Below are 17,811 nucleotides of genomic sequence, written 5' to 3'. Positions count from 1 at the left end.
GGGGGGGGGGGGGGGGGGTAATTATTTCTCGAACGTAACATCTTAATCGTGAGCGCGATTTGTGGTCGCGAGTGCGGCGTTGATCTTGAGCTTCTTCCAAAGCGACGTCGCGAGCGAACGGGCTCGCCCCAAAGGTGTCTTCGAAGGATCCTCGGCGCCATTCATTTCCGAAGGACCGGTCGCATTCCCGCGCTAAATCTTCGTCACTCGTTAAGGCGCGACGGAGTCCCTGAAGTAGTCGGCAGTTTCTTTCGGTGTTTCTTCGCTCGGCCGTTGCCCGGTGTCCGATGTGTTGGAGCCTTTTTCGGAAGGATCCTCTGGCGATTCGGGGCACGCGTGTTCACAGGCTCCTGTAAAACCACGGCACCCGCAGGATCTTCGGCAATCGCGCAAAGTCGAGAAATCCCGGCGTCAGTGTCCTCAAAGAGGATCAGGACGCCCCGTAGACGCAGGCCGAGTTATCCGGCGGACTGATCTTCTCCACGGGTAACACCGCCGCCCTGTGCCACTCGTCGCGTACCTGTTATCAGAAAAGACAATGATCGCACACGTGACGCGGCTACGGTAACGGGGAAACGGGCGCGATAAGATCCGCTCGGCTCGATATTACCGCTGGGACTTCCTCCCGAAAGATACCGAGATCAAGTTCTACGGAAAGGAAGTTACAAGTTGCAAACTCGACTTGTTACGCGCGTGACTACATCTACAGCAGGTTGCCCTGCAGAAAACCGTAGAGAGTAGAATTCGCGTCTTATCAGCCGCCAATGTGTGCACGTTAATAGCTGCGTCTGCGAAGCTTTTTTTATTATTTCCTTTAAAAAATTACGCGCTGCACACTCCTAGTATTGCTATATCTTTTGGAAATATTCCGAGTCGAGGAATCTTGGCTCTACTTTCTCAAGTTGAATCAATGAGACAGTATTTACTAATTTTTTAAGTACTCGAAGAGAAAAGATCGGTTGAAAACTTGACTTTGGACTGCGAACCTTATTTCGAATGTTTTTCTTCTTTTCTATTGGCTTTGTTGTACTGAGTAAAAAATGTAATTCTCTACCGATACAGAATATTATCATACGCGCAATATCAAATTTGATGGAATTTTCGGGATTGATTTACGGAGAGGAAGAAGATCGTTAGAATTAACGTGAAAGTAAACGAACCAACCGCGTTTTGGTTGAAGCGAACGGAATTTCTGCTTTTTATAATCGAATTTGGTTCATAATAATCAGAAATTTAATTTCCTTCCATCAAAACGCGTTTGATTCGTTCATTGTCACGTTAATTCAATCAAATTTTTTTCTCCGTGTACATTCTAAAAATTCCATCGAATTCGTTATTGTGTGTACAGCAATACTGTGCATCGGTAGAGAAATACATTTTTTATTCAGTATAACAAGACTAAATAGGAACGAAAACTCGACATGTTTGAGACAAGATTCGCAGTTTGAAACAAAAATCATCAGGGTCACACAACTACATATTTGTATATTTATTTCTTGGATTCTAAATTTGATTTCTGGTATTCTTGGAAAATTTATGTAGCGTTTGTTCAGATCGGAAACATTTTATGTAATAAATGATTTGGCACATCTAGAAATATATATGCCCACGTCTTGGCACTCTGCGTCCTCCAGTACTACCTTTCCAGCATCCTGCATATCCTGGCTGCTCCGTCGCTCCGGATACTCATTCGTGACGCTGACACTCGCGTAGATACGATTCGACCGGAGAAGCGCATTTTAAATAACGCAGCGTCGACGAGAGAACTAGATTGAATATTTCAAGAGTCGACGAAATTTTATTTTAATCAACCGACGGGAATTGTAATTGACGCATGGATACATGTACTCCACGATGGTACGCGTCACTCGTCGGCTAGTGACGTAACAGTAAATATTCGGTTATGGAAAATCTCGCGACGTGCGAGAAAGAGAATCGAAATAATCGACACAAAAAGGGATAAAGTCAAAGTCATCGCACGTCTATCATCAATTGTCATCTGGATTAGCTGCAGTGGAGATTTTATTAGTATATGTTATCTATTCTCAGGCTCCGTTAATTTCTCTTTTTGTTCTAACGATAAATTTTCAAAAGCGAGCAACGCCGAGTTCTAATGCGCTCAATTACCTTAGCGAACGCGTGACGACGAGTGATAAAACTTTCACAGCCGACCAATAGTGCCGATAAATTTAACGCGCGCGATTAATCGCGATCAGATATCCCGAATTACGGGGAACAACGTCGGAGCTCTCGCAATCGGGATTACGTGTTTTGTTTGAGCAACTAGAGCGCTCTCTGTTTACAACGTCGTAAATGAAATCGTAAAAATGGCAGTCTGTATCCGATTAAAAATAAATCGTGTCGCCGTACCTGCTCGACTTTCGCGAATACCCTTAATAAATTAAGGCCGGCCAATTTCTTGATGTCGTCTTCCGTCCAAGAAGGATCCTCCAATAGGGTAGCCAATAGTTGCGGATATCTCGAGACATCTTCCAAGCCGGTGGGGGTGCTGTGAAAGAGACGAGACTCACGGATGTCAAGCGTTCTTCTTGATTCGCTGATCTCGAGTCGACATTCAGAAAGAGACAAAGTTCGCATAATTATCATAGTGAGTATCGCGTATCGTTCGATGGATTATTTTGTGTTTTATTCAAGAGCGCTATAATATTGTGCGATGAACACAATTGAATTGATGAGCAATTAAATTAGTTATTCTCAAAATGGAGAAACACGGAGAAAATATTGTAATATAAATTATTGCAGGGGTTTGTAGTGTTGGAATATATTGGAATTATTATGTTGAAATGTATCGAGATTGCTATGTGTGTTGTGATTTTTAGTGATGTCTACACATGATATACATCATTGAAGATAACAAGGCACATAATAATTTCGATAATGGTTCCGGTATATTTCAGTGTTGCAGATTTTTGTGGTAATTTTTGCTGCAATATTTTCTTCTTCTGCACATTACATCTTTGTTCTACATAATTTTGTTAATCGCAAGCGTTATCGCGAACGCGGTTAAATTAGTCGCATGCGGCAGTGTCGTTTCTGAATGTACGTCTCGTGCGAAAACAGAGCACAGAGAGACAGTAAAGAATAATTACAAATTTATTCCGTCGAAACCCGCTCCGATCCCGACGTGATCGATCCCCGCCACCTTTCGAATGTGATTGATGTGTGCTGAAACAGTATGGGGCCGCGATTATTCCATCGTAGCGGTGGCGCCGAAATGGCAAGCATTTTATTATAAACGCATGCAAATTTATCGAACACTTGCGGGCCCAGACTAAAAAAGACGAAATCAGATATCTTCGTATTTCTCGTAAGAAACGGACGAATTGAAATGAATTTTCGAATTGTCGTAAGATTTCTTCTACGTAGAAGAAATTTCTGTCTCGCGTTTGCGAAATATTGGGTGAATATATTTCCCATATAGACTTTAAACGTAGAGTTTACAAGGACAGGTTTCGTGTCGTAAAATAACATAGTACGGTAATTGCGTCTGTCGCGTGCAATATCGATACGATATAATTCGCTTCCGCGCAGCGTGGCTTAAGGCGACATTGCGAATAGCGTTCTACGTACCAATAACGTCTTTTATGGTAGCGGTGCTGTTACACGTTATGAAGTAGGTATAAAAAGGGACCATCGCCACTCCGCCATTCTTAGCCTGCGAACAGATACATTAATGTCATGCACATCGCGAGCGTATTTCTTTCTATCCTTAAATGCGCGGCACGAACATACGTTGTAGCGATGTCACGCGTATGTGCAGTAAAGTCGCGGATGTTAATTACCTAACTGGCAGGGTGTTTCGCGAGAGTACACCGGTTGTTCGAGATCTTAATAGTTGCACCACCTCCCCGAAACGGGAGAGAATTTTCCCAGCGGATTAAACCCGCGAATTTTTCCTGCGGTTTAAAATTCGCGAATTTTTCTGCGGATTAAAGTCCGCGAAACGTCGCGCGGGGAGGAAGCGTGTGAATTATTAATTCAGGTTATCATCCACCCAAGTGGTTTTTCTCATTACGATTTAGCGAGAGATTATGCTACACGGGACATTATCTCGAAGAGACGCCGCGGAACAATTCAGAAACGCTAATCTCCGCTCGATCGAGCTCCCTTTTTATTGCCCGGCGGAAGCTATCGGTGAAACTATGCCAAGGGACACACATATACACACACATACAGTGCGCATAGATCGCCGTCTATTCGACACCTAACGTTGCTTAAACTACACGGGCAATGTTAATTAGAGCAGCAGGACGGTGTGGTTAATAACACGTTACCGGACAAGCCATCCGGCTTAGATCGCTGTTACTCGTCCTCTCGTTCTGCGGGTATAATTAAGGCAGTATTGATCGCGGCCGGGAAGAGAGTGAAGTTCGTAGGCGCGGAGATGTTACCCCGACTTCCCGAAGTCGGGGAAAACGCTGGTTAATTAATTAGTGACTGTCTTCTTTCGCGCGCTGGCGGCTGGTTACGGCGATCCTTCAACGCGTAACATCATCACCAGCGATGTTGCGATACCGAGAAAATATCGATACTAATATTGAAGCGGGTATCTAATCAAGAGTATCGACATCATTAGTGACACTAATGTTAGAAGAAAAATACCAATGCCGATATTGGCACCGAAACTTAAGAAAACTTAAAATTGTGTCCATGCGAAAGAAGACGGAAGGAGGGGGATTTCACATATCATGTAATCGTAGAAGGGGACAAATACTTTGTGACGAATTTTGACGAAGGAGAGGGAAGAGATAAAAATACACAAATTTATTGACACAATTGTTGAATGGTCCTTTAAAATTACCGCAAAATTAACAAAAATTATGAGAAAAGATCAATTTAAAACACAAGTCGCACGTTACACTAATTTACACGAAGCAAAAATACATACATGATATTTTGAAGATCGACTGAGTAAAAAATTAAAAAAAAATATCAAAACAAAGTAGTACTGATATAGACACGAATTTCGGAAGAAAATATCCATACAAAAATATCTGATATTGAAAGGGAAATATCGATATCAGTATTATATCAGCACACCTCTAATCATCACGCAAGTCAAGCGTGCGTTTCGCCGTTAGAGTGAACTCAAACGGAACGTTGTTTGTTTTTGTAATTTTTAATTAATTTCCCTTTCATCTCCGTTTCGCACGTTTTCGGTATGGATTATACCCGGGCGGCCCTGAGTTCAGACGCGATTCGTCCGAAAAGGGGAATCGATCAATAGCGGATTGCTCTCAGCGAAAAAGCGAATCACGTAACGAAATGAGCGAGACGATGAAATCGGTGTTACCGTGAAATTCGCATCGCGCGTCTTCTTCCACGATGAAATTCGAAGTGCGGAGCTAATCGGCAGTAAGTTGGATTTAATTTCGGCGAGCTAACCGCAAGTTAGTTCCGCGAGCTCATCGTCGGCTCGTCAATCGCTAATCGACGAGCGGCACCGCGCGAAAGGGATGAAATTTTAATGAAGCGTTGCGCGCGCTCATTTAAGTTCTCAGTCGGCCAACCGTTGCGCGATTAATGCGACGTCAATTATTGTACCGCGTTTGTGTTTCTCGCGTATTTGACGGTCGGCGGAAAAGAGAAAAATCGCGCGGTGGTCGCGCGTAACTCGCGAGAGAACGCGAGGAAGAATTAGCGCCAATTGGATCAACGCCAATCGCGCCGCTGCGCGCGGAATTATCGATAATAACGCGGATTAAACGCCGAACTTCTCTAACACACTCGCGCTATTTTGGCGCGTTGTTTCCGGGCGCCGCTCGAGAGATCGTTTTGACATATCTCCTCCTCTCCGAACTTCGCTCCGTCGATTGCGAATAGTTGGCGATTATCTCGTTGCTTACTCGAACTCGAACAATTTGCGCATCCACCGACACTTGGTGCGCGTTCTCTGGCACGGGGTGTTCTCCCTCCCCGCGTTCTTGCGCCACCCTACCACCGGCGCGCGTTTTACAACTTCGCGGATTGCAAAGCGCTCCGGCATCGCATTCGATTTGCCACAGGGCTGGCCTCGCCTGTATCCCGTACGGATTTAATTTCGACGTTACGCATCTCACTTTCAGATAGCGGATCTGTCGATAAAACGCACGTTTAATCATCCGTGCAGCGTGTATTTCTTTCGCTCGCGTCTCTTTTATTCTGCCTTTGCGCGAACTCGAACGATCGAATTCGAGCGAGAAATATAAAAGCCATTGGCATTTATTTACGTTTGCTCGTACGCTTATTACTTTTGTATCGATTAGATTTGCGTAAATTATAAGTCTCTATACAGGATGATATTTAAAAATTGATAACTCGAAATTTCGCTTGTTATTTGCAAAATGATAACAAAACTTTTTCGTTCACCTCGATCCGTTCTTCGGATCGTCCTCACGAAATTCATCCCTGTTGGTCTGGGACATCCTGTATTCCCTACGTTTTTCATTTTTATCGAAACGTAGTCTCCAATCGCCAAGTATAGAGACTTAACTCTCTAACCGGAACGTCCGTTTGTTACGCGGATAGAAGAAGTACGAGTAATATGGGACACCACGATTTCTAGCCTGTTAAAGTATCGCAACTTACCGATTCTAGTAAAATACAAATATTATTCAAAAATCGTTCCGATGAGTTCTATTCCCTTCCTCGAAAATATTATACTGTAAAAATCAATATTACATTAACATTACGTAACGAGAGTATCTCAGACGGGCATTCCGGGAAATCACTTGGGAAATCATGTTCAACGATTCAAGGGTTAATAACGATTTTGTTGCAATGTACATTTATACGATGTACAGATACATCATTTACATGGATTTTCTCAACATCTATCTGCTACATCTCGCGACGAGTCGACGCATAATAATTGCTAATATCGCGAGCGCACCCTCGCCAATATTGGACTTACTCCCTTCCGCCTCTCGCGTATGACACGAAATACCGCGATTCTGCGGCTGGCTGTCGCGCGCCAACGCTAAACCTCGCCGAATGCAGTCTCATCGACCTGACCCGTGCGGCTATGCACGTATGCCAACCCCCAAAATCAGATAATCTCGCTGTGGTTGAAACGTGCGGCGCGCGAATATAACAAAGGCTGCACCGGCCGGCAACTTTCGGACGCGCCTGTTTACATTTTCACGTTTTTCGCCGTAAACGCGTACGCGCGCGCTTTGATTTTTGTATCCATCGCGTTGTAACACGTAGCAGAAATATTCGTTCGCGCTCGTCCCCCTCCCCCTCTCAATCTCTCTCTGCGAACGCGCTCTGCGGAGCCGTGTGTTTTCTAATTGGTCGGTACGCGGTACCGAGAGAGAGGCCGGCGCGTATAAATAAATAAATAAATAAATCCGTCCGCGTAGTGCGCGTGCAGTCGACGTAACGCGCTTTTTCGCGACAGCCCATTCCATCCCGCGCGTTCATTCGCTCGCTCGCTCTCGCTGTTTCCGCGCGTCGGACGAGTCGATCCGAATAAATGTCAGATCCGGTGGAAATCACGAGACGTCGACTCGAATCGCGAGGCGCCCGTGACATCGGTAACAACGGAGTTGCCGAACCGCCTCGTTTTTTCTTCCTCTCTCGGACGATCGATCGCATTCCCCCACATCCCGCAGCGCCTACGATGGAGAACTCACCAGATTTCTGAGCACGTCGTCCGGCACGTTTCTGGTAGAGTTGCACAACGCCCTGGCGGCGCTGTGCGAGAAAATCACCGGTGCCCTCGTCGTCTGCAGGGCCGCCCTCATCGTTCTTGTCGAGACATGTGAGAGGTCGACCAACATGCCCAGCCTGTTCAATTCCCTGACAACTGCCTGAAGAATAATGAAACGCGTTAAATCTTCCTTTATCTCCGTGGCGGTGTCACGCGGTCATTCCGCGGGAAAACCAGACGGATCGCGCGGGGCCCGAACTGCGCGCGAAAATCGCTATGTTTCTAGTTAATATATCGATGTATAGGTACTATGCGTATCGATATTTTATGCTCTCTTCCGCACATCCCCAACATCGCATCTACCGTGGAAGGTGACATCGATAAAAATAAGACGGATAGATCGGGTGAAAAAGTCAGTCCGTATTTTCTCAGACTGCCGATGCCGGGATCCATTCATTATCGCCTTTTCCGTTGATCGGCCGTCCCCGCGCCGACGTTCATATCGAAAAATAGTCGGTAACAAAAGCAAGGTATATCGAAGCTATCCGAGTATCGTAAGCATCCCCAGGTCCAAGATGATCGAACTGTGGAATGTCGGACGGGGGGTTCAGGCGGATCTGCGACGAGGTACCTCCATTTCGGCGCAAAAACGCGCGGAAAGAATCGTACGGGAAGGGCGAGAGAAAAATAGCACGAGAAACGAAGGAAACGCCGGCGTTTCGGTCAGCGAACATTAGTCGGGAACGCAAGCAACCGCCCATTCCATCATGCGATAGCGGGAAAAAGCTTCGACGTATTGGCGGTAGGTCAATGCGCGGCGGGGCTTTTCGTGTACGTGAGCTTAGAGTACGCGTGACCCTTTTCTTCGAGATAAACATCAATCTTCATTTGAACTGTTTATTTCGAAAATGAGGCGAACCCGAGACGTTCCGGTGTGCGGTTTCCACCCCCTTCCCCGAGAGAGAAATTAGTAGCGAAAATATCGCTCGGACGCTGCGTGAATTACATGAAATTACTCAAGGGTAAACGAGAAAGTTATCGCGATTTCCGATTCGCCGACGTTCCGCAACTTCACTTACGTCGCTTATGAAATTAACGACTCGTTTAATTAACTTAGCACGGAGTCGTTGAAAATAACGGTAAGTCGAGAGCGGTCGTAGAAAAATTGATCACCATCCTTCGTTACACGGTGTATTTTCCCCGTTCTCTGCTTTAATTAGAATTAATATCTCGCCAATTATCGGGAGGGAAACGAATGCCGGGTGACCACGGGGAAAGCTATTAGTAACAATCCGCCAAATAAAATCGAATATTCATAGGGACGATGATTTTCTCGCGCGTTGACATATGAATGCTGTTATTTGATATTTAATCGTTAACTTTTCCGAGAAACTACCACTTGGAACGTTACATTGTGCGATTTCCAACAAAAGTCGCCAGCGAATTTCAATAAAGATAGCTCTGAAGACGCGAGCGGAAAAGGAAACGACGGGAGATGGGTGGAAGAACGAATCACAATGGTCTCGTTTTTCCAGCTCATCCCTTTAGCGTGAGGATGCAGTTCGCTTTTCTCGGCGTGTTCGCGCGCGATTTCATCCGAACGACGCGCGAGTCTCGTACGTCGATGGCAGAAGCATGCCGTATTGTTTTTACGGGATAGAAGCTCTCTCCCTTTCTGATGCGCATTGTTTTGGCGAGGTGCATAATTGCGCGGCGCAGGACCGATGTCTCGATTTCTTATTAGCGGTATTAACAACAACGCGACACGCGCAAAACCGACGTCGCGTCGCTCGCACGTGGAACACGCTGAAAACACGCGAGTGAAGTCGTCGACATTTGGGATTTGCAAATAAAAGAGATATTTTCTCACACGAGCTCTCTACACGATGAAAAATTAATGTCAATTCAAGATTTATATTATCATATTTAAACAAGGATGTATAATTATGCTTTGTCGTCTTGTCCGGATGGAATTCCGTTGTGTGTTATTTATCAACATATTCATCTTGTGTTAAATTAACACAAAAATTTGAGCGCACCATTTGGGACATATGAAATGTGTCAAATTTAAAATCAATTCAACATTTTTTATTGTATATATGAGAATATGAGTTTTGATATCACGCTAATTTTTCTCAGCTATTTATTATTTATTAATTATGCGCGATGAAACGCGCAAACATTTTTTTTTTTCAATTTCTAACGATGACGAATATGAATTAATGTAATGGATGTAATTTTGATAGAAGTTACAGCTCGATGTCACGTAATATCGGGAAGCGGCGGTGTTGTTACCGCCAGGCGAATGAGAATATCGCAAATTTGATATCGCGCGTTCGATCCTTGGGAAAATCGAGGGAAGAGAGACCGCTTCCACGGCCGTCCTATTCCGTCCCGCGGCAAAACGCCGAATTTTCGCGTGTAATCCGATGCCTGTTGCTGGGTATCGAATGCGGCGAGAGACTAGGCGAAACTAATCGTCACATCCAAAAGCCGCAATAAAATCAAGCCCATGTTGTGACCGTGACAAATACAACGGCCGCTAGCCGTCACCATAATTCCACGATGTAGCACCGCGTCGCGTTAACGTGATGACTCAAAATACGCGTGTACATGCGTGCATTCGTGCGTGCGTGTGTGTTGGATGCACATTAGTGTCGCACGCGCGTACTCGCGCACCTGGTAAACAGCGCCGGAAAATATGGGTCGCTCAATAGAAATAACAGCCCAAAGGAACGAGAGTAAAGGGCAAAAACGTTCGTCGAATTGCACACATACACGCGCACGAACGTGCACGCAGACACAGTGCACATAATGCAGCGGGCATACTCGTTTCGACGGCGTGTATCCCGTCCATTGCGGGAAATGCACATCGGTATTTACAACGACGGGACGTTACGCGCTGAAAGGTTGTGTGGGAGATACGAGCGCGGGGAATTTTCAGATAATTCCGTTTATCTTTTGGAACGAGCCACGCGGCGTCGTGGCGCTCCTTTGAAACGACAGGCGAAATATCGCAATTCGTTCGTCGACGGGGCGCCCAGCACTATCGGATGTTCTCGATACGCTTGAATTTCGATATTTATATATCGGGCTAGATGATGGTGATGGTAGTCGTTCGCCTCGATTCTCCGCTCGATGATTAACTCTCGTCTAACAAGGCTCATGCGGTCACACCTTCCACAAGGTGGATCGGGACCGACCGGTAGAAGCATTTTGCAGTTTTTCCAATCAATTTTCTCGTCTATGCAATTTTTATTGTCACAATAAGTTATAAAATATTTTAAAGTAAATAAAATATCTCACGAAATGTGTTAAATATCTTGAATATAAAATATATTGTAATATTTATTTTTGCAGAAAAATGTTAAAAAACACATTGGGTATTCAACCCGTTAGTTTTCTTTATGAAGAAACAATATAATAATATAAATATATACTAAAATAATATGTAAAGGGAAATAGAAATTTTGTTGGACAAAAATTTTATTAAACAACGATAAGAGGACTAGAGAGAGAGAGAGAGAGAATTATCTGTTTTTTCCTTTTAATTGGTCAAAAAATAATTAAAAGTTATTTTCATTATTATTTAATTTTTTTCATTGAATTTAATTGTTAATTTATGACAAATAATTGGTCAGAAAATAATAAAATAAAATAATAAAATAAAATAGAAAAATAATCAAGAAGTGACATTAATATTTAATTAATAATAAGGTAGGTCAGACTCGGTCGAGAGAGGAAGCCGGATTGGAGAATTAATATAATCTCACTTATTTTACATCAGCCGTTGCGGGAAAATGGGCTTGAAAGATTCACGAAACCACGACACGCTACGTTTCATTAGCGCGCATAGAAGCATCAGAATACAGCTCTGGTTGGATCCGACCCAACCTTGTTAGACGATGGTTAACTTTCTCCCGCGCGTTAAACTCACGCGAGACGCGTGAGCGCATTATTGCGCGAGGGGAGAAGGATTTAATAGGCGAAAAATTCCGCGCCGCCGGAATGTATCAATTTGACTCAACGCGCGACCGACGAACCGTCGCTGACAAACCGCGGAGCATTTAGTGTCGCGCGTAGAATTCCTCTCCCCTGGAAAACCTGTCATTTATTAATGTGAGATTTAGCTGCTGCAAGGGGCGCGAGATAACGGAGGTGGCTCGTTTGATTTACGTTCTCACGCGCTTCCCCCGTGTTTCACCTTCACCTCCTCCCTGTACCTCCTGTTAAGCTTCACCTTTTATCCCCTCTTTCCTCTTCCCTCTCCCCCCCCCCTCTCTCTCTCTTTTTTCATCAGGAACCGCCGCTACCGCGAGACTACGAATTTCGACAAAAAACTCGACCGACGCGAAGCGATCCGCGACGCGGGGATGCGGATTCCTTTCTTTCGGTTTTTCGGGCGCGGATTTCGGGATTCGCGCGACGCCAGAACGGCAGAAATTCGCCACGGCGGGATCGCCGAACCCGCGTTAACGCCCGGAATCCCTCGACGAATTCCGCGCGGAAGTGGGTCGAGATATAATTTTATGAACGCGCAGCAGCGCGCGAGCGACGGGGAGTGATAAACGGAATGTAGGTCGGGCGCGATCGGTCGCGCGTTCGTTGACGATCATTTCCCCGGTTACGTTGTGAAAAATAATGCGAGCAATCGAGAGAGAAAGAGACGCGGTGGGTGCCGCGATCTAAATCCCGCCATGTAAAAACTGTGGACGATTCTCCGATATAAATATGTGCGTCGCGCGATATCCCGTTCATTTAGGTATCTCCGAAGTGTAAAAGCCGCCGGGAAATTGATTGGCGCGCGAGGTTCAGGCGGAAATTAGGATTATTATTTAGGTTATTAGGCGGAAATTAGGATTATTATTTAATTAGAGCGTATCGATTTACGTAACGACCATTAATCGTGCAATCGGTTGCTTACACGCCGCTGCCGGTTTTTAAACCCCTCGGCTTTGAAAAGGAAAATCGCGCGGAATAAACCACGTCGTGGATAAACCATGGAAATCGCTTTCAATTAGCTCGCGAGCATTGCTCGTAATTTAACAGTGTATTATCGTGCGCAAACATTCAGCTATTGCATCTGTGTGCAAATTTCGGTCGGTGGTTTGTTCTCCGCGGGCGTCCCCGTTCTGACGATATTGTTATTCCCCTCTCAGGAAGAGTGCCGTTATTATTCAAGAAAAAGGGAGGAAAAGAAATGAAAGCGGCAATTTAACGCAATAGTCTCATTAAAACGTACGTGGCTCACGGCGAAATTGTACGAAACTGTCGCGGTCGTTTCGTGGAATAATGCCGGGCCGCGTCTTGGCCGGAAGTTTGCGGTATTATTTTTCCAGAATGTCGCGTAACTCCGTCCGCGACTGTCCGCGCTGTAAAACGGAAGCTCTCTCCCTCGCGCGCGCTCCCGCGCGTATGTACACGCGGGCATTTTTTTGCGAACGCGATATTTCCCCGAGTTCACTCCGAAAAAGGTAAATCCGCAGCGAGCGTACAATGTAAATGTTGACTCACTTTTCCAAATTCGCTGAGGCCCGGCGTGGAGTCCTGAGTGTTGTTCGTCTCGCCAACAGAACAGACTGCCCTGCCAAGAAAATGTCTGTTAGAACGTCGGTTTGCGTCTCTCGCGCGAAAATTCAACGGCGCGCCTCGCCGCCACTCCTTTCGGGCGAACTTCGAGCTGAGCCCGCGAGCGAATAATATTTTCTAAAGTATCAGGTTAGCCCATAAGCTCATGCATATTCACTCTACAGGTATGTTTGCCGCGGGCAATTTTTGCGGCTGAGATGAAATAAAAATAATTGTCAGTGAGATTGCAACGAGTCGCGAGGGAGAAAAAGGACCCTGTTGCTTTAAAAGAAAACGATTGTGTCTCGTTGAAATTCGCTTTATCTCTTTGTTAAAATTTCCGCAAGCTAAAAGAATATAGTCATTAACGGGCAAATGAGTGTCGAATGCTGATATATGAGCGATCAATTTAAACGCCAAAATTAATTTAAGATAGTAATAGCATAAAATGCCTTTTTTTTTTCTTAAGAATTCGTTGAAACTTGCACTATGCAAGAATTAAATATGACTTAATTATTGTTGCGATTAGAACAAGATTGACCGTTTGGAAACTGAGATATTCGCAACCTAAATAGAACAAAAAGTCGTATAAAAGTCAAGATGATGTCAATATTATTTTGACATTATTTTAACGTCATCTTGACTTTTACATAACTTTTTGTTCTATTTCAGAACTGAAAATGACACTTATCATACGTGTTTCTTGAGATCAATGTCTTAATTTTAACTTTTATTTTTAATTTATTCTAAACCACTTTTATGATTTTAATGAAATATTACTGTGATATTAAGAACTAATATAGGGACTATAAAATTTCCACCGGCCGACATCTCCATGACTCCGATCCTCGCCAAGCGTTGCGTACCTACGCGTTTACGTTCGCCGAAGAAACTGTTATTGAGACGTTTTCTCGTGGACAGATATATCTCATGTTATTTTTATATTTTTACACACTGTTGAATGATGAAACACACATGAGGCAAGTGGTGCTATGAGAGGTGTGAAGGTTAAAAAACAACTGAGAGACGATCAGAGGGAGGTGCGAAAGGTATCAGGAATCCGATAATTCTCCACGGTCGATTCTCGCCTCCCAGACGAGAAGGTGGAAACGCTAGAGATGATTCGGCATCGTCATCTAGAACTGTGGAAAATTCAATCGAACCGACAATCTCGCATCCCCAGGGATGAAAGGGATGGGAGGAAGGAAGGAAGAGTGAGAGGGAGGGGAGGCGCACCACCGAGACGGAACGAGACGAAGAGAGACGCGAGAATAGGGTCAGAGGCTGACATTAAGCCCCGGGAACACGTCCGAAAGCAATTCGGATATTGTCCCAATAAAAGCGCGCTTTCCTCATGGAAACCGGAAATCTCAGGCCGCAGAAATGAAACCACATTTTTACGACGTTTTATTCGGACGCTCTCCGGATGTTGTAGGCCGGCTGGATTTTCGTAGGCGCGATGTTTCTCGTTTCTGGATATCCAAAATCGTTCGTTCGTTGCTTTCGTTATTCGAACAATTGCAGTTATACGCACTTAAAGTTCGTTAAAAAGAATATCGCTTTTTTCGAAAGATATTTAACGCGTCGGGAAATAAAATTGTGCGCGAATAATATCGTGATGGAAAAAGAAAGAAAGAGGGAAAGAGTACAATCGGTCACAGGACGTTTGCAACCGTTTCTTTTGACATGTTTGAGAACATACAGAAATTCCTACATGCGCAGTAGATGGTCAGACAGCTATCAAAATTACATATACGTTTGTAATTTTTACATACGTGTGTAATTTTGACAGCTGTCTGACCAACCACTACGCATGTTCGTGGATAGGTGTAGTAAAGAATATTTACACGAAAACAAATGTGATTGCATTAACCAGAAAGAGAACAGCCAGATACGTTCTGGTTGAAGAAGACAGAATTTCTGGTTCCTATGACATAAACGTGGTCTTTATAAATTCCTTCAACCAAAATGCGTCCGGTTGTTCCTTTTATGACCGATCTTATGGTACAACCAAACTTTTTTTCTGCGTTGGAATTGATCTGAGAGAGACGATACGCAAGAGTGAGTACTATTGTTGCAACGTGAATAACAATGTTATTGGAGCACTTGATTAGTTCGGGATGTTGTTCAAAGGGCACAGTTAGAGATCTTCTCAACGTCACTTCGGCGCGTCACTCGGCTGTGCCGAGAGGAGATTACCTTCCGCGTCCATCGTACGCGTCGTAAGACGACGTCGGCGTAAATTAAGGGGGGTCAGAAGAGAAAAATATGTACTATCTGAGGAGAGATTTGCACGTGGGCCCGACGTGACTCCGATCCTTATTTACTGCGGTAAGCGCGTCGCGCCGTCGGGGGAGACATAAAGCAGCCGGAGATCGGAAAAGCAAGGCGAAAACCAGGTCGATGCCCATTGTCGTATAATACTTTGACCTTAAAACGACGTTAGAGTTAGTGATATCGTTGGCCATCGTCGTAATTTACATCCCCGGCGGCTAGGGGTGGGCGTCTAGCGACGCTCTTCGAGGTGTAAACCTTATTTCGTACGACGGGACGTCGGTGAGATTATTATTGCGGTTTCGACGGCATGATTCCTCCCGCTCGTAAATGATAGCAGCAGCGCGCCGGCTGACGGATATTCGCGACGATCGATGCGCGCGCGTTCCTGCCTCGCCGTTCCCCGAAGTTCAGCTCGTAAAAGAAGTACCACGAGGGCCGGGGGTTGAAAGTATAAAGAAGAAATCGCGATGCGCTGGAAAATACACTTTCCGATCCATCGTCGGCGACGGCGGCGGCCATCTCTCTCGATAACTCCGGCGCAATCTAATGATCGCTTCCGAGCTTTGCAAAGAAGAACCACGCGAACAGCGAACTTCCGAACTTTCGGCTATTTTCAGCGCTGCCGTTATTAGGCGGAAAAGAAACGGGGGAAAATCGTAATAATAATAATAATAAGCTCGATGGAGTTGGAGAAGTTAAAAGAAACTAGAGCAGAGATGGTTTTCGCTGACTCGCGAGTGAAATTTTCTCTCGACGAGAAGGATCCGTAAGCAGCCGCGGTCTCGCGCGATAATTAAGCGAATTCACATGGGAGTCGCGAAATATCAACGCATCGTGCTCGTCGACAGTAGTTCTGTTTTATGACTCGCGCACAGTTCGCGAATAACGTATCTCGCATTTTCCGCGAGAACGCAGCCGCGCACGCCTCTCCGGATCGAAGGGACGCATAAAAGAGGCGACTTTATTTACAACTCCGCTCGGTACTTGGCATCAGGGGATGCATAAACCTCGGGTTAAGGATCGATGTCCCGGAGAAGGAAACGCGTTTCTGTCCCGACATTGTTTCCCTCGCTCGACTCTATTCCAAGCCGGAAAAGCGAGCAAGTGCGTGTAATAACGACTGTGCGACTCGCACGGTTTCGAGGTCCGACCGTCCCAAGGGGATCGCCATGTGTTTCGAAGATCTCGCATGAATATTAAAAATCAGTGTTTTTAAGGATATATTGGCCGTTAGTTTTTAAGGATATACTGGCCGTATTTTTAATGGCGAATCAAGGGGCCACTCGTAAATTTAGTATTTATCAAGCAAAAGTCCTATACATTTATTTCACTGTCTAAATAATAAATGTTAATTTGAAACCAAGTCGAGGTATATAAACACACGGGAAAAAAGGAATGAGCTGTGTTCGTATAAAACAATTGAATTTAGTTACCAGGCCTAGCTACAGGAACAAAATGAATTAATTAAATTTCAGTTGTATTATCTTCTTCTTTTAGTGCCATACTTGTGTACAAGCGTAGGTGACGTTTTTAGAGATATTATGCTAGGCAAGGATACTTTCGGTGGTTTGCCATTGCCTTCCGAGAGGAGATGCGAGCGTAAATATTTTGGCTTCTGCCGGGATCGAACCCGGGACCGTTGTGGCATAGTAGACCAGTGCGCTACCTACTATGCCATGCTCGCTCTCAGTTATATCATATGGATATCTAATTTTTACTTATGAGAGCTAGCTTTTAGCATTAATAACGAGCCAGATAATATTTCAATGTATTTCAATATATTTCAATGCAGGTTTCATTGCATTCGTATCACAAACTCATTTCACCTTACAACTTCCCTTAAAGTGGAATAACTTTTGATCCAGGCTTTCTATTATTGTCAAACTTTTGACGTCATTTTTAAATGCAATATAGATCAATTTGTAATTTTTTTCATAATTTTTTTTCTCATTATTTTGACTTGTGAGCAATATATCTTTAAAGACTTAGAGTTGTCGAAAGAGTTCCTCGACGTGGACAGACGATACAGTAAAGTCAGACGGATAACATCAGACAAAATTCGACGGGGTTCGAAAGCAAAGTCGTAACGATTCGTAGAAAATGTCTCTATAGTGACGGATTAAGGAAACGAGATTGAGAAAGTTGACTCCTAGACAATGCAATGAGTCTTTGATAAGAGACGCTATTCCTCCTCCCTTCCTCGGCGAAACAAAGCTCCTCTCGCTGTAAGTTTCTCTTTTCCGAGCGCGGTAGGAAATAAGCAGCGGCTTTGGGGTGCTTTCGAAATTACTGAAAAGAACTTCCTACCATCC

General features: G+C 44.6%; 1 protein-coding gene across 1 annotated transcript in view; it reads right to left on the bottom strand.

The window, feature by feature from the left end:
- Positions 1–33: 33 nt before the first annotated feature.
- The window catches only part of LOC106743240 (dipeptidase 1-like), a 105,115-nt gene continuing 87,337 nt past the window's right edge, over positions 34–17,811 (bottom strand). The window contains exons 8-13 of the mRNA XM_014616877.1: positions 13,169–13,238; positions 7,638–7,814; positions 3,592–3,676; positions 3,111–3,186; positions 2,371–2,509; positions 34–520 (exon numbers count right to left, since the gene is read on the bottom strand). Coding sequence (XP_014472363.1) covers positions 431–520; positions 2,371–2,509; positions 3,111–3,186; positions 3,592–3,676; positions 7,638–7,814; positions 13,169–13,238 — 637 coding nt within the window. The 3' untranslated portion in view covers positions 34–430. The remainder of the gene's footprint in view (positions 521–2,370; positions 2,510–3,110; positions 3,187–3,591; positions 3,677–7,637; positions 7,815–13,168; positions 13,239–17,811) is intronic.

Source organism: Dinoponera quadriceps, unplaced genomic scaffold (assembly GCF_001313825.1).
Source record: "Dinoponera quadriceps isolate SergipeBrazil2010 unplaced genomic scaffold, ASM131382v1 scaffold616, whole genome shotgun sequence".
NCBI lineage: Eukaryota > Metazoa > Arthropoda > Insecta > Hymenoptera > Formicidae > Dinoponera > Dinoponera quadriceps.
This window is presented reverse-complemented; position numbering and strand designations above follow the sequence as displayed.